Here is a 22,500-nt window from a genome sequence, read left to right on the forward strand (position 1 = left end):
AGAGGTCATGACACTACTTCCGCAATCACGAGGTTTCCTATAACAGGTCTTGACACCATCTCTACAACTACACTGTTTCCTGACAGAGGTTCTGACACCATCTCTACAATGTCCACAGCATCCATCTGAACAAAAACTTTGCTAACTTCCAAACGATCACTTTTAACAAGACCAAAAGGACAGACTACTCTACATGCTCAATATTTACTTTGATGAATGCGTTAAACGGAAGACTACAAAATTCAAATCTTCACAGTTTTCGAAATGAAAGAAAACGAGGCGAGGAGAGTAAAAGATTATACAAAAACAAAGAAAAGTAACTCCCCCCATTTACAAAGTACATAATTTCAAGTCAATGCATACTAATGCAACCGATTCAGCTAGCACACAGGTAAATAAAAGGTATATACGAGCAAAATCAGACATTTCCTCAAAAGGGAAGTTACGTGCTTGTCCTTACACCGACGATTTTCTTTTTTAAAAACAACATCAAAACACAACGAAAAAAAAAAAAAAAAAAAAAAAAAAAAAAAAAACTTTTTCTGCAGACATGACACACCACACCAACCAGACCACAGCACGGAAACATCACCATCAGCTGCAGCATGCAGCAAACACCCAACACTTACACTTGCTGCACGGCAAGTGCTCTCCTGGAGGCCACTGGGGACCCCTCACTGATGTTGCCCAGAGACAGACTGCACCACATCCGCATGCCACGCAGCACAGCACACACACACACACACAGGGTTAACATCCCGACACTGATACCTACATGGTCCTTTGTCAGATAAACTGACACATTTGTGTTGACTGGTTTCTACTGTACTGTCTTTCATTGTGCCTGAATATACACTGGATAAAAGCTTTTTGAAACACCTCTGCACCATTTTCTTTAGCTGGGTATATGCGTATGTTCAATGCTTGATTATGGACTGGTAGCCTTTTTTAAACACTCTTGCATCAATTGTTATTTTTTTTCCTGGTATGCATATATGTACTATCTTTGATCATTCTCTGGCATGTTTTGAAACATCATTGCATCATGTTTTGGTTTCAGTTATTTATCTAGGTGCACTATCTTTGATTTTACATTTCACTGGTGTGTATATGTACTATCTTTGATTATACACTGGTTAGCTTTTAGAATGTTATGTGCACATGTACTGTCTTTGATAATACACTGGTAATCTTTTCGAAGCAGTCTCGACACTTTTGTTTCCCTCCGTATGCGTGCACTAGTTCTCAATATGCTTTAAATATATACTCGTAACCTTTTTGAAACGCTCTTATATAGTTCAGTCATTTCCCTGATAAATATGTCATTGTATTGAACTTATTATTTACCATATAAAACTGACGATCGTTTGTAGAAGTATTATGAAGTATTATGAGTATGAAGGAGGATGATCGTTAGTAGAAGTTAAAAGAGTATGATGCAGGTTATCGAGAAAATATCAGTGTTTCAATGAGCAATATAACCATCATCGTGCGCAGCAGAAGCAGCAGCATGTTTATAAATTAGCAATAAGTAAGCGTGCGTACAACAGTCTTGCAGAAACCCACCTGGCATGACCGTTGAACTGGACAGAGTCCACCCTCTTTCTCGGGGGGTCCGCTGAAACAACAACTTTTGATGTAAAGATTTTTGTTTAATAAAAAATAAAAATCACCTTTATTTATTGCCATCTGTTGTTGTTTACAGTCAGACTGACCACAGAGACCCCACAACAAGGCTGGAAACTAGAAATATAAGTCCCTTAGAACCCGAAGGAAACAAACAAACAAACAAACAAATAAAAAACACACGGAAAAGAAAAAATAGGTAGAGGTACAGTCCCATTCATGCATATAAACTTAGGACATGTCTTTGTCATTTACCACTCCGTCAACTTTTTTTCTGTTATCAGAGGATTCATAAAACAAAAACCCACTACCCTAAACATTAACATAATAATACATAACAAACAAAATTACACGTAACAACAGGCATACAAAACCCTTTGTATTGTATTGTATTGTACTGTATTGTACTGTTTTGTATTGTGTGTGTGTGTGTGTGTGTGTGTGTGTGTGTGTGTGTGTGTGTGTTTGGATGTGTGTGTACGTGTGTGTGCGTGTGAATGTTCGTGTGCATGTGTCTTTAAGTTCAATGTGTACATACATGGCTTAAAACAGTTCAGAGGCGTCACTGCGTTCGGACAAATCCCTACACGCTTCACCACATCTGCTAAGCAGATGCCTGACCAGCAGCGTAACCCAACGCGCTTAGTCAAGCCTTGAGAAAAGGCAAAACAAAACGACAACAACGTATACAAGACACAAGCCCACGAGTCCTGGCAGCGTGACCTGACTGTCAAACCACCTGATTCTGATCGGTGTCGTATCTCCGTCTCGTCCTCAACACTGGGGTTCCTCAGTTTTCTGTCGAGCAGTAGAAAGTAGACCACCTTTTCTGTGTTATGTCTGAAACAGTAAAAAAAAAAAGAAAAAAAAAAAGATACAACAAAATTCAAACGAAATTATATGCAGTCCTTGATTCAATTCATTTGAACTGAATCAAAGTTTATACATGCTTATTGATTTAGTTCGTTTGAAGTAAATCTGGTTCCACACAGGTTTATTAAATCAATTCATTTGAATTACATCACAGTTTAATAATACTGCTTGATGCAGCTATACTATTCGACTGGTTCTGTTATACTGAACAAACACAAACCGCCTCTCTTTAACACATCTACCCACATTTTCTTTCTAATTTGCGTATATTCATTCTCTCTCTCTCTCTCTCTCTCTCTCACACACACACAAACACCTTGAAACTGAGACTCATTCCCTTCTCTCCCTTTCTATCTCTTCCCTCATATATTTCCCTCTGTCTCCAGTCTTCTCTTTTGTATTGTATTGTATTGTATTGTATTACTGTTTTGTCAACAAACTTCCCTGTGAAATTCGGGTTTCTCTCTAAATAGAAAGCGCGTCGCCAAAGTTCAACAGCATATATTTTCCTATGTGCATGTGTATTTGTTTCTGTGAAAGCGGATTATTTCCTAACGAATTTGCCGACCTTTCCTCTCAGTGAGTTCGTTTACGTGCGCTAAGTGCATGCTGCACACGGAACATCAGTTTATCACATCATCCAAATGACTAGCGTCCAGACCACCAACTCAAGGTCTAGAGGAGGAGGTGAAGAAAACTCTGACGAGTGTGGTGATTAGACCCCATGCGCTCAGATTCTCTCGCTTCCAAGGTCGACGCGTTACCACAAGGCAAAACACTTTCTCAACACATTCATTATTTGACTGTGTACTCCGTCCTCTCTCTCTCAACACATTCATTCTCTGACTGTGTCTCCGTCCTCTCTCTCTCAACACATTCATTCTCTGACTGTGTCTCCGTCCTCTCTCTCTCAACACATTCATTCTCTGACTGTATACTCCGTCCTCTCTCTCTCAACACATTCATTCTCTGTGTACTCCATCCTCTCTCTCTCAACACATTCATTCTCTAACTGTGTACTCCATCCTCTCTCTCTCAACACATTCATTCTCTGACTGTGTACTCCGTCCTCTCTCTCTCAACACATTCATTCTCTGTGTACTCCATCCTCTCTCTCTCAACACATTCATTCTCTGTGTACTCCATCCTCTCTCTCTCAACACATTCATTCTCTGACTGTGTACTCCGTCCTCTCTCTCTCAACACATTCATTCTCTGACTGTGTACTCCGTCCTCTCTCTCTCTCTCAACACATTCATTCTCTGACTGTGTACTCCGTCCTCTCTCTCTCTCAACACATTCATTCTGACTGTGTACTCCGTCCTCTCTCTCTCTCAACACATTCATTCTCTGTGTACTCCGTCCTCTCTCTCTCAACACATTCATTCTCTGACTGTGTACTCCGTCCTCTCTCTCTCTCAACACATTCATTCTCTGTGTACTCCGTCCTCTCTCTCTCTCAACACATTCATTCTCTGTGTACTCCGTCCTCTCTCTCTCAACACATTCATTCTCTGACTGTGTACTCCGTCCTCTCTTTCTCAACACATTCATTCTCTGACTGTGTACTCCGTCCTCTCTCTCTCTCTCAACACATTCATTCTCTGTGTACTCCGTCCTCTCTCTCTCAACACATTCATTCGGACTGTGTACTCCGTCCTCTCTCTCTCAACACATTCATTCTCTGACTCCGTCCTCTCTCTCTCTCAACACATTCATTCTCTGACTGTGTACTCCGTCCTCTCTCTCTCTCAACACATTCATTCTCTGACTGTGTACTCCGTCCTCTCTCTCTCAACACATTCATTCTCTGACTGTGTACTCCGTCCTCTCTCTCTCAACACATTCATTCTCTGACTGTGTACTCCGTCCTCTCTCTCTCAACACATTCATTCTGACTGTGTACACCATCCTCTCTCTCTCAACACATTCATTCTCTGACTGTGTACTCCATCCTCTCTCTCTCTCAACACATTCATTCTCTGACTCCGTCCTCTCTCTCTCTCTCTCAACACATTCATTCGGACTGTGTACTCCGTCCTCTCTCTCTCAACACATTCATTCGGACTGTGTACTCCGTCCTCTCTTTCTCAACACATTCATTCTCTGACTGTGTACTCCATCCTCTCTCTCTCAACACATTCATTCTCTGAGTGTGTACTCCGTCCTCTCTCTCTCTCTCAACACATTCATTCGGACTGTGTACTCCGTCCTCTCTCTCTCAACACATTCATTCTCTGACTGTGTACTCCGTCCTCTCTCTCTCAACACATTCATTCTCTGACTGTGTACTCCGGCCTCTCTTTCTCAACACATTCATTCTCTGACTGTGTACTCCGTCCTCTCTCTCTCAACACATTCATTCTCTGACTGTGTACTCCGTCCTCTCTCTCTCAACACATTCATTCTGACTGTGTACTCCATCCTCTCTCTCTCAACACATTCATTCTCTGACTGTGTACTCCGTCCTCTCTCTCTCTCTCAACACATTCATTCTCTGACTCTGTACTCCGTCCTCTCTCTCTCTCTCAACACATTCATTCTCTGACTCCGTCCTCTCTCTCTCAACACATTCATTCTGACTGTGTACTCCGTCCTCTCTCTCTCAACACATTCATTCTCTGACTGTGTACTCCGGCCTCTCTCTCTCTCAACACATTCATTCTCTGACTGTGTACTCCGTCCTCTCTCTCTCAACACATTCATTCTCTGACTGTGTACTCCGTCCTCTCTCTCTCTCTCAACACATTCATTCTCTGACTGTGTACTCCGTCCTCTCTCTCTCAACACATTCATTCGGACTGTGTACGTCCTCTCTCTCTCAACACATTCATTCTCTGACTGTGTACTCCATCCTCTCTCTCTCAACACATTCATTCGGACTGTGTACTCCGTCCTCTCTCTCTCTCTCAACACATTCATTCTCTGACTGTGTACTCCGTCCTCTCTCTCTCAACACATTCATTCGGACTGTGTACGTCCTCTCTCTCTCAACACATTCATTCTCTGACTGTGTACTCCGTCCTCTCTCTCTCTCTCAACACATTCATTCTCTGACTGTGTACTCCATCCTCTCTCTCTCTCAACACATTCATTCTCTGACTGTGTACTCCGTCCTCTCTCTCTCTCAACACATTCATTCTCTGACTGTGTACTCCGTCCTCTCTCTCTCAACACATTCATTCTCTGACTCCGTCCTCTCTCTCTCTCTCTCAACACATTCATTCTCTGACTGTGTACTCCGTCCTCTCTCTCTCAACACATTCATTCTCTGTGTACTCCGTCCTCTCTCTCTCAACACATTCATTCGGACTGTGTACTCCATCCTCTCTCTCTCAACACATTCATTCTCTGACTGTATACTCCGTCCTCTCTCTCTCTCTCAACACATTCATTCTCTGACTGTGTACTCCATCCTCTCTCTCTCAACACATTCATTCTCTGACTGTGTACTCCATCCTCTCTCTCTCAACACATTCATTCTCTGACTGTGTACTCCGTCCTCTCTCTCTCAACACATTCATTCTCTGACTGTGTACTCCGTCCTCTCTCTCTCAACACATTCATTCTCTGACTGTGTACTCCATCCTCTCTCTCAACACATTCATTCTCTGACTGTGTACTCCGTCCTCTCTCTCTCAACACATTCATTCTCTGACTGTGTACTCCATCCTCTCTCTCTCAACACATTCATTCTCTGACTGTGTACTCCATCCTCTCTCTCTCAACACATTCATTCTCTGACTGTATACTCCGTCCTCTCTCTCTCTCTCAACACATTCATTCTCTGACTGTGTACTCCATCCTCTCTCTCTCAACACATTCATTCTCTGACTGTGTACTCCATCCTCTCTCTCTCAACACATTCATTCTCTGACTGTGTACTCCGTCCTCTCTCTCTCAACACATTCATTCTCTGACTGTGTACTCCGTCCTCTCTCTCTCAACACATTCATTCTCTGACTGTGTACTCCATCCTCTCTCTCTCAACACATTCATTCTCTGACTGTGTACTCCGTCCTCTCTCTCTCTCAACACATTCATTCTCTGACTCCGTCCTCTCTCTCTCAACACATTCATTCTCTGACTGTGTACTCCGTCCTCTCTCTCTCAACACATTCATTCTCTGACTGTGTACTCCGTCCTCTCTCTCTCAACACATTCATTCTCTGACTGTGTACTCCGTCCTCTCTCTCTCTCTCAACACATTCATTCTCTGACTGTGTACTCCGTCCTCTCTCTCTCTCTCAACACATTCATTCTCTGACTGTGTACTCCGTCCTCTCTCTCTCTCTCTCAACACATTCATTCTCTGACTGTGTACTCCGTCCTCTCTCTCTCAACACATTCATTCTCTGAGTGTGTACTCCGTCCTCTCTCTCTCTCTCAACACATTCATTCTCTGACTGTGTACTCCGTCCTCTCTCTCTCTCTCAACACATTCATTCTCTGACTGTGTACTCCGTCCTCTCTCTCTCAACACATTCATTCGGACTGTGTACGTCCTCTCTCTCTCTCAACACATTCATTCTCTGACTGTGTACTCCATCCTCTCTCTCTCTCAACACATTCATTCTCTGACTGTGTACTCCGTCCTCTCTCTCTCAACACATTCATTCTCTGACTCCGTCCTCTCTCTCTCTCTCTCAACACATTCATTCGGACTGTGTACTCCGTCCTCTCTCTCTCAACACATTCATTAGGACTGTGTACTCCGTCCTCTCTCTCTCAACACATTCATTCTCTGACTGTGTACTCCGTCCTCTCTCTCTCTCAACACATTCATTCTCTGACTGTGTCTCCGTCCTCTCTCTCTCTCAACACATTCATTCTCTGACTGTGTACTCCGTCCTCTCTCTCTCTCAACACATTCATTCTCTGACTCCGTCCTCTCTCTCTCAACACATTCATTCTCTGACTGTGTACTCCGTCCTCTCTCTCTCAACACATTCATTCTCTGTGTACTCCATCCTCTCTCTCTCAACACATTCATTCTCTGACTGTGTACTCCATCCTCTCCCTCTCAACACATTCATTCTCTGACTGTGTACTCCGTCCTCTCTCTCTCAACACATTCATTCTCTGACTGTATACTCCATCCTCTCTCTCTCTCAACACATTCATTCTCTGTGTACTCCGTCCTCTCTCTCTCAACACATTCATTCTCTGTGTACTCCATCCTCTCTCTCTCAACACATTCATTCTCTGACTGTGTACTCCATCCTCTCTCTCTCAACACATTCATTCTCTGACTCCGTCCTCTCTCTCTCTCAACACATTCATTCGGACTGTGTACTCCATCCTCTCTCTCTCAACACATTCATTCTCTGACTGTGTACTCCGTCCTCTCTCTCTCTCTCAACACATTCATTCTCTGACTGTGTACTCCGTCCTCTCTCTCTCTCAACACATTCATTCGGACTGTGTACTCCGTCCTCTCTCTCTCAACACATTCATTCTCTGTGTACTCCGTCCTCTCTCTCTCAACACATTCATTCTCTGACTGTGTACTCCGTCCTCTCTCTCTCTCAACACATTCATTCTCTGACTGTGTACTCCGTCCTCTCTCTCTCTCAACACATTCATTCGGACTGTGTACTCTATCCTCTCTCTCTCAACACATTCATTCGGACTGTGTACTCCATCCTCTCTCTCTCAACACATTCATTCTCTGACTGTGTACTCCGTCCTCTCTCTCTCTCAACACATTCATTCTCTGACTGTGTACTCCATCCTCTCTCTCTCTCAACACATTCATTCTCTGACTGTGTACTCCATCCTCTCTCTCTCTCTCAACACATTCATTCTCTGACTGTGTACTCCGTCCTCTCTCTCTCAACACATTCATTCTCTGACTGTGTACTCAGTCCTCTCTCTCTCTCTCTCTCTCTCTCTCAACACATTCATTCTGACTGTGTACTCCATCCTCTCTCTCTCAACACATTCATTCTCTGACTGTGTACTCCGTCCTCTCTCTCTCTCTCTCTCTCTCTCAACACATTCATTCTCTGACTGTGTACTCAGTCCTCTCTCTCTCTCTCTCAACACATTCATTCTGACTGTGTACTCCATCCTCTCTCTCTCAACACATTCATTCTCTGACTGTGTACTCCGTCCTCTCTCTCTCTCTCTCTCTCTCTCTCTCTCAACACATTCATTCTCTGACTGTGTACTCCATCCTCTCTCTCTCAACACATTCATTCTCTGACTGTGTACTCCGTCCAATCAGGACTCACTTGACACTCAGCAGGTCCGAGATCAGCTTGTCTTTGTCCTTGAAGCACTGCAGGGAGTTGAGGGTGGACAGCACGTCAGGGTCCAGGTCCTCCACCCGGGGTATCACAGACGTCTGTGCAAGGTGGCACCCCCCAAAAAAACCCACAGCAGACAGCATTGTACACATGGGACAACACGAAGGTTGCACACACAGGCCAATGAATACATGATAGACAGGCCAACAGACATATTGTACACACAGGCCAACAGACACACTGTACACACAGGCCAACAGATACATTGTACACACAGGCCAACAGACACATTGTACACACAGGCCAACAGACACACAGGCCAACAGACACATTGTACACACAGGCCAACAGACACATTGTACACACAGGCCAACAGACATATTGTACACAGGCCAACAGACACATTGTACACACAGGCCAACAGACACATTGTACACTGGCTAACAGACACACTGTACACACAGGCCAACAGACACATTGTACACACAGGCCAACAGACACATTGTACACACAGGCCAACAGATACATGATACACAGACCAACAGACACACTGCACACGCAGGCCAACAGATACATGGTACACACAGGCCAACAGATACATGGTACACACAGGCCAACAGACAGCAGATAGACACCGAATAAAACCAAACAGAACTGAGATGCAGAGACAAAATGAACAGATGCAAACAGACAGAAAACAACTCATGGTTATCATAGTATCATAGTAACAACAGATTTTTAAAAAACTGAAACGATAAAGACGACTGAAAAGCTAAAACGAAACGAAACAACTAAACATACTTTTCGGTGACATTCAGAAAAAAATACACGAACATAGACTGATAGACTGTCGACCATCTCCTCCCATCCCCTTCTCCTGCACATACATAATATAGCCTGATCCCCTCAAGACCGGAAAAGTACTTATAGAGTTACTGACTTTCAGTTCTTGAAATATTGTTTGATAAACATACTAAACTTCATCATGTTGAAAATAAGGAGAGAAAGAAAAAGAAAATAAAGAGAGAAGACGACAAGAAAGAAAAAAAGAAAGAAAGGAAGGCAGAAAGGAAAGGAGATCGAAAGAATGAGAACTTCTGACTTATGATCTGATTCAAATATTCGCAAAGAGAACAAAGAGAGAAACACGTGAGGCGGTAATCAAAAGAGAACAGGACTTACACACAAGGCAACAAAAATCGATCAATCAATCGATAAAAAACAAACAAACAAAAAACAACAACAACAAAACGGAGATAAGATTTTTTTTTTAAATAACAAGAACACTACCAATGACAGCAAGAAATCGAAAAGCGCAGAAAACGTGATAAAATACTGATCATTAAATGTATGGAAACGCGATAGAATACTAATAATCAAAATTATGGAAACGTTATAAAATACAAATAATCATAATGGAAACGAGATGAAATACTAATAATATGTAAAACGGAAATGTAATAAAATACTAATGAGCAAAAGTATGGAAATGTGATGAAATACTTGAAAGTATGGAAAACGTTAACACTAACATTCAATGTATGGAAACGTGCTGAAATACTAATAATTAATCATGGAAACGTGATAAAATACTGATAATCAAAAGTATGGACTACTGATTATTAAAGGTATGGACACTTGCTGAAATACTCATAATCAAACACAGAAATGTGATACAATACTGAGAATTTAAAGTACGGGAACGTGATAGGATATCAATAGTTAAAGTATGGATAATGTGATAAAATACAAATAATCAGATATATGAAAATGTGACAAAATACTAATGAATAAAAGTGTGACAATCGTGATAAAATACTGATAATCAAAAGTAAGGAATAAAAGATAATCACCGATAATCAAAAGTATATAGAAAATGATAAAATACTAGTATGGAAAACATGATATTATTCTGATGCTTAAAAGTCTGAAAAACATGACAACGACTAGACAAACTGAGTCATCAGTAAATGAGATACATTTAATGACAAACAGCAGATGAATCAAGTCATCAATAAATCCAATCAAATCAAAGGTGATGAGGTATACTTCATAAAATCAATCAATACCGAACGAATCAAAGTGTTAATAAAGACCGATGTAAGATCAATAAGCAAACAAATCATCACCAAATCCAGAATAGCTGAGAAAAGGTGTCATACTAATCTATAAATTAATCAATTCATCAACGAATTAAAACCAATGGATCTGAATCAAATTAAGAAGAAAATACTCCTGATCACGCATAACAGATGATACCAAACAGCACAAAAAACACATTTATTAAAGAAAAAAAAAGAGGATGAAGTGAAAACATCAAAACACAGATCGGTTGACCAATCAATGCAAGAGCAATGAAGGGCAGATAACTGACAGGAAATGCAACACCATCAACACACCAAGGACGCCGTCCACACACCATGGGGACCATCCACGCACAGCAAACAGCACACACAGGGATGACGCCCACCAGGGAGAAACACAGGAGAATGGATGCGAGGGGAGGAAAGTGAAGGATTCGCACAGAGGGATGGATAGAACGCCGGAAAATATCAACTTCATTCACACATACACACACATGCACGCACACACACACACACACACACACACACACACACACACACACACACTCTCTCTCTCTCTCTCTCTCTCTCTCTCACACACACACACACACACACACATTAAACAAATAAACAGTAGACAAATGTCTTGTCAACAACATATAACATTCACAAAAATAGTTCTGAAAAACAAAACAAACAATAACTTATATTCTCGGATCTTCAATCTCTGCACCAGTCTCATCCACATTTCTCAAATAAAAGACAATGATATCATGACAAACCAAATCTAACACAACATTTCTTTAGTTTCAAATTATCAACAATAAAACAGACACATTTCTCAACTTGACTAATTTGATGTAAATCTCAAAACATTAACAAATGAAACATCATATGTTAAAAGCCCACTGATTGCAGGATATTCATATCTTTCCTTCTGACATGACATGTTTTCCGTGAAAATAACTTTGTGACGGAGTAACAGCACACATTTTTAAACATTTTCCCCAAGAAGACAACTGAAAAACATTGATGACGCAGAAAACCATATCAACACATTGATTTACGAAATATTAGGCACTGTTATCTTCTCAAAATAAATATAAAATTTCAAACAAGAGAGGAAAAGATTTGAGAAAGAATTTTCTCTTCCCAAGCATAAAATCACACTCGCACATTTCCCAACACAAAATGAGCCTCTGCCAGAAACAATGTTGATCTTACATACAATATAATGTTCTGTCTAAATACAAGTACTAGATAATGTTCTGTCTAAATGCAGGTTATCACAGCCTCCAAACTGATATCTGGACTTTAAAAAAAAGATTTACAGTCACCTGAAATCTTCCACTCTTATCTTGTATGATATAATTTTTTGTTTTGTTTGCTTTTCTTTTTCAACACTAAGCTGTGTTCAAACCAAACAAAATGCCGTCTTCCAATTTCCTTAGTGCAAGTGGAGTGGTGGCCCAGAGGTAACGCGTCCGCCTAGGAAGCGAGAGAATCTGAGCGCACTGGTTCGAATCACGGCACAGTCGCCAGTATTTTCTCCCCCTCCACCAGACGTTGAGTGGTGGTCTGGACGCTAGTCATTCGGATGAGACGATAAACCGAGGTCCCGTGTGCAACATGCACTTAGCACACGTAAAAGAACCCACAGCAAAAAAAGGTTGTCCCTGGCAAAAATCAGTAGAAAAATCTACTTCGATAGTAAAACAAATTAAAACAACAACAAAAAACAACAACTGCAGGCAGGAAAAATACAAAAAATGGGTGGCGCTCTCAGTGTAACGACGCGCTCTCCCTGGGGAGAGCAGCTCGAATTTCACACAGAGAAATATGTTGTGACAAAAATTAGTAATACAATACAATACAATACAATAAATCATGATTCCCGTGCGCTTGTGAAAATTGCTGATGGCAAAGGACATTCGCGACGTTACTGCTAAAATCACACAGAGACAGGTACATGAGTAGGTGCATAAACTGACTGATTGACAGACAGAAAGACATACAGACAGACTGTAAAAGATAGATGAAGAAATGGGTTTATCCATAATGGTGGATTGCTCCATGAATCGTAGGGCGGACACATAAAAAAATGTATACTCACAGAGATAAGGTTAAGTTAACAGAACAATAAACAAGTAAATAAAGTAAATAAAGATATAAAAATGATAAGCTAACATTTTGGACATTTTAACCTGTGTGTGTGTGTGTGTGTGTGTGTGTGTGTGTGTGTGTGTGTGTGTGTGTGTGTGTGTGTGTGTGTGTGTGTGTGTGTGCAACGTGTGAGAAGGAAAACAACAACAACTGAAATGAAACAGAAATTTATCATTGCCAATTAGGTAAGTTCGCATCACAAGAAATTGACAAGAGAAAAAAAATCCATCTGAATCTTTGCATTTTCGATGGACTCGTCCAAAGACACCAATCGTATGACACACCACTGACAACACCAACTGTGACTGTCCAACCCACCCACGTCTTCAAGTCATGTCTGTCAACACAGCACACCGAAAGCCATGCTGTGGGACCATCGACCAAACACAACACCAGAACTAAAAGTCCCACGTTGACTTTTTCGATAATCACGTGCACAAAGCAACAACACCCACTCAAGCCATGCATGATAATCATCAAAACTGCCATCACAACACAGCACAGCACAACACGACATGGCCACGGCAGCGAATCGCTGAGGAAAGATCACCTGCACAACTTGTGTGATGGGCAATTCTAACTCTATGTGTCCCAGGATATCCCTACAACACACACAAAGACAGGATGAGACAGTACAGCAAGTCTAGAAACTCCATGCCGAGTCACACAAGTCATCATCAGAACATACTGGTCAGACATGAAAAACAACAGCAACAGAAACATATACAGCAGAGCCTACTCGTAGAAGCTGTCATGAAATTATTTTCGTCATATGTGTTTATTTTAAGGGGTCTATGAGCCAAAGATTATTAATAAAACAACTAAGGCACGTTCAGCAATCTCAGACAAAAAAATAAGTGCTTTGTGTATGTGATTTTATACATGATACTAATTACGATGTAATAATTAATTGCAATGTTTTTAAAAGCGAATATGTGAAATGCTTTTATTTGAGAACATATGTTTATTACTCTTGTTTGATCAAGTTATCCGCGTGTGTGGGGTGGGGTGGGGGTGGGGGTGGGGGGGGGTGCGGTGCGGGTGTGTGCTGATTACCTGGTTGTGGTTTTCCGCAATTCATCTTTATTCTTATCTTATCTGTCTATTATAATCAATGTGCAGTATAGTAGGCTATGTTTATAATTATATTCAAATAATGTTTCTTAATTCTTTCTGTTTTTACATTAAGAATACTAGTTATTACCTGCAGTGTGTGGATGTATGTATGAAACGATGTATGTGATATTTTTTACATTTGTATCTTCGTAATATTTGTTGGGGCTGTTGTTGGCTTTTACAGTTATGGTCCCCATGTTGTTTACTTGTCTATGTTGTGATAATGCACCTGACCAAATTTCTCCAGTTGGAGATAATAAAGTTATTCTTATCTTATCTTATCTTATCTTATCTTATGAGTGTCCGCGCGCGTTACTGTAAAACCTGACCGAATGACACAGGAAACGAATGATGAGCCCTTAATTAAAGCAGCTGTTACTCGGCTCTACCCAGGCAGGCAGTCTGCTGTGCAAATGTGTTTGTAAAGCGCACAGAGCTTGGTCTCTGACGGAAGCTAAGCGCCATTGCCAACAATAACAATCGCGCAGCACTCAGCACCCATCACTGCTGGTTGCCATCCACAATCTGACGTCTGTGGGCACACTGGCCGCTACAGAGACGCTGCAGACTTGACCATTGTTGTGACTTTCTAGACAGGTCAGGCGGATGTCAGCCTTCTTTTCCCGAAACTGCTGTCCGCCACCGAAGACCCTTTTCTCTTTTCTTTTCCCCCTTGCAACGAAGGTTCTTTTCTTCCAAGTAATTAGGAAAAACAAATAAAACTGCACGCAGGAAAAAATACAAAAAAATGGGTGGCGCCGTAATGTAGCGACGCGCTCTCCCTGGGGAGAGCAGCCCGAATTTCACACAGAGAAATCTGTTGTGATAAAAAGAAATACAAATACAAATTACAATGTATTTCTTTATCCTGTCAAACGGAATGATAAATTCCATTCAAAGACGTTTTTCGCTTACGTGTATATATATATATATATATATATATATATATATATATATATATATATATATATATATATATATACGGTCCTTAATATCACATGCCACACGCTGCTGTACATGCATGCTGCACGTGGTATATGTCTGAGACAGTAATAGAGTAGTGGTTCCTTATCGAGACAACTTCCTCCTTTTGTGACTCTACAGCCACAATACTAAGCTGCTGTTCTAGAATCTCTCTGCCCTAGTATTTTTTTCTTCGTGATTTTCTTTCTTTCTTCTTGCCCCTTTCTTTCTTGTGTCTGTCTTACTTTCTCTCTCCCCTACCCCTTTTTATTTGTTTCCCATCTTTGAAAAATGTTTATATGTTTATTTGTGCACCTATTTATCTCTAAAATTATGGCTTTTGCTGAACATTTAGACATCAAACAGAGAACAAAATGTCCAGTTTTGGTGAAACGAAAAAAAAAAAAAGAAGAAAAAAAAAGTAAGTTAAAATATGAATAAACACGAGAAATTTGTGAACATATACATACGCTTATATCTGACATATACACACGCTTATATCTGACAGTCTCATGCACCAGCGGTTATCGCAGGTAAGAGTCTAGGGTCGAAGTCCCAAAACACAGCTAATTCTTCGCTACAGGCCAAACACCACAGACTAAGGTACAAGGTCAGTCCATTCTGACGGAAGAATTGTCAACGTACATGTCGCACGTGCACTAGAGGAAGCGGAAAACACACTGAGGCACAAGATTGTCGAGCTATTAGAAGGACAATGAACTGACCGTTTATGGTTGTACTATCTTCTGATCTAAGTCACACACTGTAATACCTGGACGATTTGCATCATGGGTAATTCGATTTCTACTTCGTGTTTTGAGCCCCTATGACACACATGGAAAGAACGGTCAGCGAAACAGGACACTGCATTGTTGTGGCGAATGCTGCCGTACTTCAAATTTCACAAAACAAATGAAACAAAAATATATTCCAGTTTTCTATTAAAAAAAAAAATCAAATTCTTAATAGGTTCATATAATTATGCAAATATACTAACGAAACAAAAAGGAAAGAAATTAAACAAACCAATGAAAAATAATGGTGGGAACATGATCTATGGAAATGATTACTGGTTAAATCAAACTGAAGCATCTGTAATGAAACTGTATTCACACACACACACACACACACACACACACACACACACACACGCCGGAGAGATGGAAAGTAAAAGAGAGCGAGAGAGTGGTGGAGAGAGGGGTAGAGAGAGAGAGGGGGAGAGAGAGATGGGGGGAAGAAAGAGGGAGGGAGAGAGAGAGAGAGAGAGGGGGAGGGGGGGTTGGGGTTAGGGGAGGGGGGGGGGGGCAGAAAGACGAGAAGAGAGCACCCATGATTCTACAATGTCATTCACTTGGATGGAAATCATTTTAATGTCACTGAAAAAAACAACAACCCCCCAAAAAAACAAACAAACAAACAAAAAACAAACAAAACAAACCCACAACAGCACAAATCCTGTTTGCATCCACTGACAGGATATCCTCAAATTCATTACAACAGAATTGAACAGCACAGAATGCTAAAGTGTCAAGCCATGAAAGCATCCTCATTTTCCTGGCATTGTTTCAGAAACACACACTGGATTTGATTAAGAGTGACGAGTCTTTCAATGCCCACCTAATTTCCAATCCGGTAATAAAGGTTGTATTGTATTGTATTTTGGACGACGGATAAAGTATGGCAGGCTTATTCAAAGTAACCCACTTTAATCAAATGTTTTTTGTTCACGGTTAAAAAATCAGTAAATTATGCTCATTCAATTTCACATGCTCACGCATTCTTTGTGAGTCTCCAATTTCAACAAAAAGAAGTGAAAAACAAATCCACGCGTTCAAAATAAGTACACTGGAAACCGTCGACTGCACATACTCATACGCTAAAAAGCAAAAACAAACAAACAAAAGAAAACAACCACAACAAAAATATTTTTAAAAATATATAAAAAGAAAGAAAACAAAGAATAATATCCGCTCGTATGATTATATTCATGATCGTCTATGCATCCAGTTCCGGAATCAAATATTAGGTTTCTACTTTCCCCGTTCAGCAACTATTTGAATCGACGCCGTTGACAGGTGTGGCGATATAACAAAAGGTGACACCAAAGTCCATGACACTTGACAAATTGAGAAAGATTCTTTTCATCTTTGATAAGAAATGTCAACGTCTCTGATCCCTGGTCCTTATCGTTGTGAAGTAACTCTCTTTGATCAGAAATGGCAATGGTTTTGACAACTGGTCCCTGTCGTTGTAAAATAAGACGCTCTTTGATAAGAAATGTCAACGTCACTGACCATTGGTCCTTATAGTTGTGAAACATGACTCTCTTTGATAAGAAATGGCAACGGTTTTGACAACTGGTCCTAATCGTTGTAAAATAAGACTCTTTGAAAAGAAATGGCAACGATTTTGACATTGGTCTTTGACATTGTGAAACAAGACTCTACGATACGAAATGTCAAGGGTTTTGACAACTGGTCCTTATCAGTGTGAAATAAGACTATCTTTGATGAGAAATGGCAACGGTTTAGACGACTGGTCCTTATCAGCGTGAAATAAGACATGATAGCAAATGGCAACAGTTTAGACATTGGTCCTTAGCGTTGTGAAACAATACTCTTTATGATAAGCAATGTCAACGTCTCTGGCTGTATGTACTTCTTCAAGGGCTTGTGTTAAGAAAGACCTACAGTCAGAGGAGGAATTTTGTTTAATGTCCCGTCACACATATCGGTGACTGAAGACATTTTGTTAAAGTATTTATGAATACATCTGAGTATTATCGGTTAGAAGGGGTGGGAGATGTGGATGAATGGAGGGTTGGGAGAAACTGGGCAAATGAGGGTAAAAATGTGGGTGAAATTTGGAAGAAAAACAACAACAACAACAACAAAACAACTCTAAATACAGTTACAGGAAATTACTTAAAGGACTTCGTAAAAGAGAAGTCGTTAAACTGACAAGCGAAACAACTGATAATGATAATAAAGATTAAGTCAGAAAAAGGTGACATTTCCTATCAAAAGGAGTCCTATTTCACAACCAACAGTTTGTGTGTGTGTGTGTGTGTGTGTGTGTGTGTGTGTGTGTGTGTGTGTGTGTGTGTGTGTGTGTGTGTGTGTGTGTTTCGGCGCTGATGAGGTTTGAAATTACTTCCGAATGATTGTAACTTCACTTTACATTACATAAAGGCTACTACTTTTTCAATATTTAAAAAAATCTCTTTTCCACCATACACTTATGTGTTCGCGTGCCCTTCCTCCCTTCAGTGTATTATAATGTCTTCTTCATGGGTACGGTTTGTAACACACACACACACACACACACACACACACACACACGCACACACACACACACACACATATATATAAACAGGCAAATGAATGTAACTGCTTACCCTATTATAACTTTGAAGTGAATAAACTATTTTTTATTTGTCTTATTTAATTCATCAATCTATTTCGTTTATCATTATCATTATTATTATTCATTCTAGTTCAAGGGCTGTAACTCCCACGTTCACTCGTGTGTACAAATTCGTGTTACGAGTCGGTTTTTACGGATATGACCATTTTTACCCCGCCATGTAGACAGCCATACTCCATTTTCGGGGACTGGGACAAGAAAGACGGGAGGGGGTGGGGGGTGTTAATTCTTGACGAACTAAGCATACAAAACTCTTCAGTAAAATCCATAGTACCTCCGGCGCCTCTAAACAACAACAACAATGACAATGGTTCCCCCGAACAATAACAGAAAAAAAACAAAACGATGTCGATCACCTTGTGTGAAACATTACTCAGACACACACACACATCGCTCGATCCGAGTCGATCTCAGAATACCTTCCGTCTTCTCATCGTTGTTTTCACACACACAAACAAACAAACAAACAAAAAAAACCCAACAGAAACCGGGAAATTAAATGAAATATGGAGGAGAAAACCCATGACGACAAAAACAAAACAAAAAACCCCCACCATCTTAATAATAAAAAAAATAATGTGCACTTTCTTCATTAAAAAAAAAAAAAAATCGTTATCTTCATGGATTCTACTGCATTTTTCCAGCATGGGTTCTCAAACGTTATCCGGACTTAAAAATGGAAAGAATCCACCCTTCTAAAAGAAAACACTCCCCCCCCCTTCCAACAAACAAACAAAACAAAACCATCAAGTAAACACACACACACACACGCAAATACAAAACCAAAAAAACAAACAAATAAACTCCTGTCAACCCCTCCCCCCTCACACACACACACACACACACACACACACACACACACAACACAGACATACACATACGCGTTCACAAAACAACTCCCCACTCTCCCACAAAACATATCATTACAACAACAACGATTAACCAACAAACAAACACAAAGGACAGGACAAGGCGAACAGCACGTGAAGCAAGGACACAGACAGACAAAAGGCCACTTACGCTATCACCCAGGGATGTCGCATCACCTCCTCCAACTGCACACATCACACAGTTGAAATGATAATTATGATCATAAATTATACTGTGGTTATTATTAAGGTGATTATGATGATGATGGGGAGGACGAGGACGAGGAGGAGGAGGAGGATTATCATTATATCATTTCCATCACCATTAATAATAATAATAAGAAGAAGACGATGAACAATAAGACGAAGCACTGACAAAAAAAAAAGAAGAAAAAAAAAAAAAAAAAAAAAAAAAAAGACCGAATCATGATAACAGTCACGATGAAAACAGTTGACATCATCGTCCTCATCGTCATCGTCATCATGATTGGATGAGTTAACGATGACGTTATTATCAATTTTCATGAAGAGAGAAATTTCATTAGGCGTGTCAAAAACAAACGCAGACAATTCTTCAACACAAAGCAATTAAGCATTATCATTATTATCATCATTATCATAAACAGAGGAATATTTTACAAGTAACTCAGAGCTATGTACTATCTCTTCCTCTCTTCTTTCCTTCACTTCGTGTTCTTCGCACTGACACTAACTAACTGAGTTACCTATCCACCCACCCTTTCCATTTCAACACAGCTAGCCGAGCGGCAACGTGTACAAGCAAGGCCGTTAATCCATGCACACAGCGTCCAGCGGTGCTGTCCCTTTACCTATCCCTTTAATCCTTCCGCTCAACCCACCCACCCATCCCCTCACAAATCCATTCGTCTGCCCGTGTGTGTGTGTGTGTGTGTGTGTGTGTGTGTGTGTGTGTGTGTGTGTTAGACCCTCCCCTCACAAACACACACACACATGCCCGCGCGTACGCCCTGAGCGGCAGATGTACGGTGAGTCTCCTGGCAGGGTCCACTTCAATCATACCCCACAGGGAAGTTCTGGCAGACAGCCAGCCAGACAGAAGGACAGAGAGACAGAGAGACGAACATGGTGAGTTCTCTTGGCGAGGTCCTTCTCAGTCATGCCTCTGGAGGAAATTTTGGCAGAGAGACAGAAGGACAAACAGACACAGAGAGACGGACACAGAGAGAGAGAGAGACAAAAAGACAGGACGTACGGTGAGTCTCTTGGCGAGTCAAACCCCAGTCATACTCTGGGGGAACTTTTGGTATAGACAGACAGAAAGACGGACAGAAAAACAAAGAAACAAAGAGACAGGACGTAGGGTGAGTCTCTTGACGGTGTCCACCTCAATCCTGCCCCCAGAGGAAATTCTGAGACAGACATACAGACAGACATGCAGTGAAACAGACGGGCGTAAGGCGAGTGTCTTGGCAAGGTCCACATCAATCATGCCCCCAAGAGGAAATTCTGGCTGACAAACAGACAGACAGACAGAAGGACAGATGGAGAGACAGACTGACGGACAGCAAGAGAGACAGACAAGACGTATGGTGAGTATCTTGGCGAAGTCCACCACAGTCATGCCCCCGGGAGAAGTTCTGACGGACAGACAGACAGAAGGACGGACAGACAGAGAGAAAGACCGACGGACAGACAGAGGCACAAAGAGACAGGACGTACGATGAGACTCTTGGCGAGGACCACTTAAATCCTGCCCCTCAGAGAAGGTTCTGACAGACAGACAGACAGACAGACAAAACAAAGAGACAGCAGAGAAGGTTCTGACAGACAGACAAACGGACAGAGACACAAACAGACAGGACTTACAGCAGGTCTCTTGGCAAAGTCCACCTCAGCCATGCCCCCACGACGGTTCTGGCTGACAAACAGCCAGGACAGACAGACAGAAAGAAAGACAGGACAGACAGGGACACACAGAGACAGGACGAACGGTGAGTCCCTTGGTGGGGTCCACCTCAATCGTGCCCCTGAGGCGGTTCTGACAGACAGGACAGACAGACAGGGACACACACAGACAGGACGAACGGTGAGTCCTTTGGTGGGGTCCACCTCAATCGTGCCCCTGAGGAGGTTCTGACAGACAGACAGACAGACAAACAGACAGACAGGACAGACAGGGACACACAGAGACAGGACGAACGGTGAGTCTCTTGGTGGGGTCCACCTCGATCATGCCCCTCAGGAGGTTCTGACAGACAGACAGACAGGACAGACAGGGACACACAGAGACAGGACGAACGGTGAGTCCCTTGGTGGGGTCCACCTCAATCGTGCCCCTGAGGCGGTTCTGACAGACAGACAGACAGACAGACAGGACAGACAGAGAAAACAAAGAGACAGGACGTACGGTGAGTCTCTTGGTGGGGTCCACCTCGATCATGCCCCTCAGGAGGTTCTGACAGACAGACAGACAGACAGACAGGGACACACAGAGACAGGACGTACGGTGAGTCTCTTGGTGGGGTCCACCTCAATTATGCCCCTCAGGAGGTTCTGACAGTCAGACAGATAGACAGACAGGGACACACAGAGACAGGACGTACGGTGAGTCTCTTGGTGGGGTCCACCTCAATCATGCCCCTCAGGAGGTTCTGACAGACAGACAGACAGACAGACAGGGACACACAGAGACAGGACGTACGGTGAGTCTCTTGGTGGGGTCCACCTCGATCATGCCCCTCAGGAGGTTCTGACAGTCAGACAGACAGACAGACAGGGACACACAGAGACAGGACGTACGGTGAGTCTCTTGGTGGGGTCCACCTCAATCATGCCCCTCAGGAGGTTCTGACAGTCGGGCGGCACGAAGTGTGGGATGTGGAACACGCCCTTCTTCACCTTCTCCAGCAGCTGTCGGAGGTTGTCGTCGTCAAACGGCAATGCCCCCTGATTGGAGACAACACAAGTGGATCAATGATGTGTGTGTGTGTGTGTGTGTGTGTGTGTGTTTATATATATATATATATACATACATATATATATATATATATATATATATATATATATATATATATATATATATATGTATGTATGTATGTATATATATATATATATATATATATATAAAGTTATGTGTGTGTGTGTGTAAACATGTACATGTAAATGTGT

At 41.7% G+C, this 22,500-nt stretch overlaps 1 protein-coding gene across 1 annotated transcript in view; it reads right to left on the bottom strand.

The window, feature by feature from the left end:
• LOC143286514 (serine/threonine-protein kinase BRSK2-like) overlaps nucleotides 1–22,500 on the bottom strand; it is a 129,244-nt gene that overhangs the window by 19,928 nt on the left and 86,816 nt on the right. Inside the window, exons 8-14 of the mRNA XM_076594097.1 lie at nucleotides 22,132–22,278; nucleotides 19,502–19,536; nucleotides 13,527–13,578; nucleotides 8,736–8,848; nucleotides 2,366–2,466; nucleotides 1,567–1,618; nucleotides 630–698 (exon numbers count right to left, since the gene is read on the bottom strand). Of these exons, the coding sequence (XP_076450212.1) occupies nucleotides 630–698; nucleotides 1,567–1,618; nucleotides 2,366–2,466; nucleotides 8,736–8,848; nucleotides 13,527–13,578; nucleotides 19,502–19,536; nucleotides 22,132–22,278 (569 nt within the window). The remainder of the gene's footprint in view (nucleotides 1–629; nucleotides 699–1,566; nucleotides 1,619–2,365; nucleotides 2,467–8,735; nucleotides 8,849–13,526; nucleotides 13,579–19,501; nucleotides 19,537–22,131; nucleotides 22,279–22,500) is intronic.

Source organism: Babylonia areolata, chromosome 10 (assembly GCF_041734735.1).
Source record: "Babylonia areolata isolate BAREFJ2019XMU chromosome 10, ASM4173473v1, whole genome shotgun sequence".
NCBI lineage: Eukaryota > Metazoa > Mollusca > Gastropoda > Neogastropoda > Buccinidae > Babylonia > Babylonia areolata.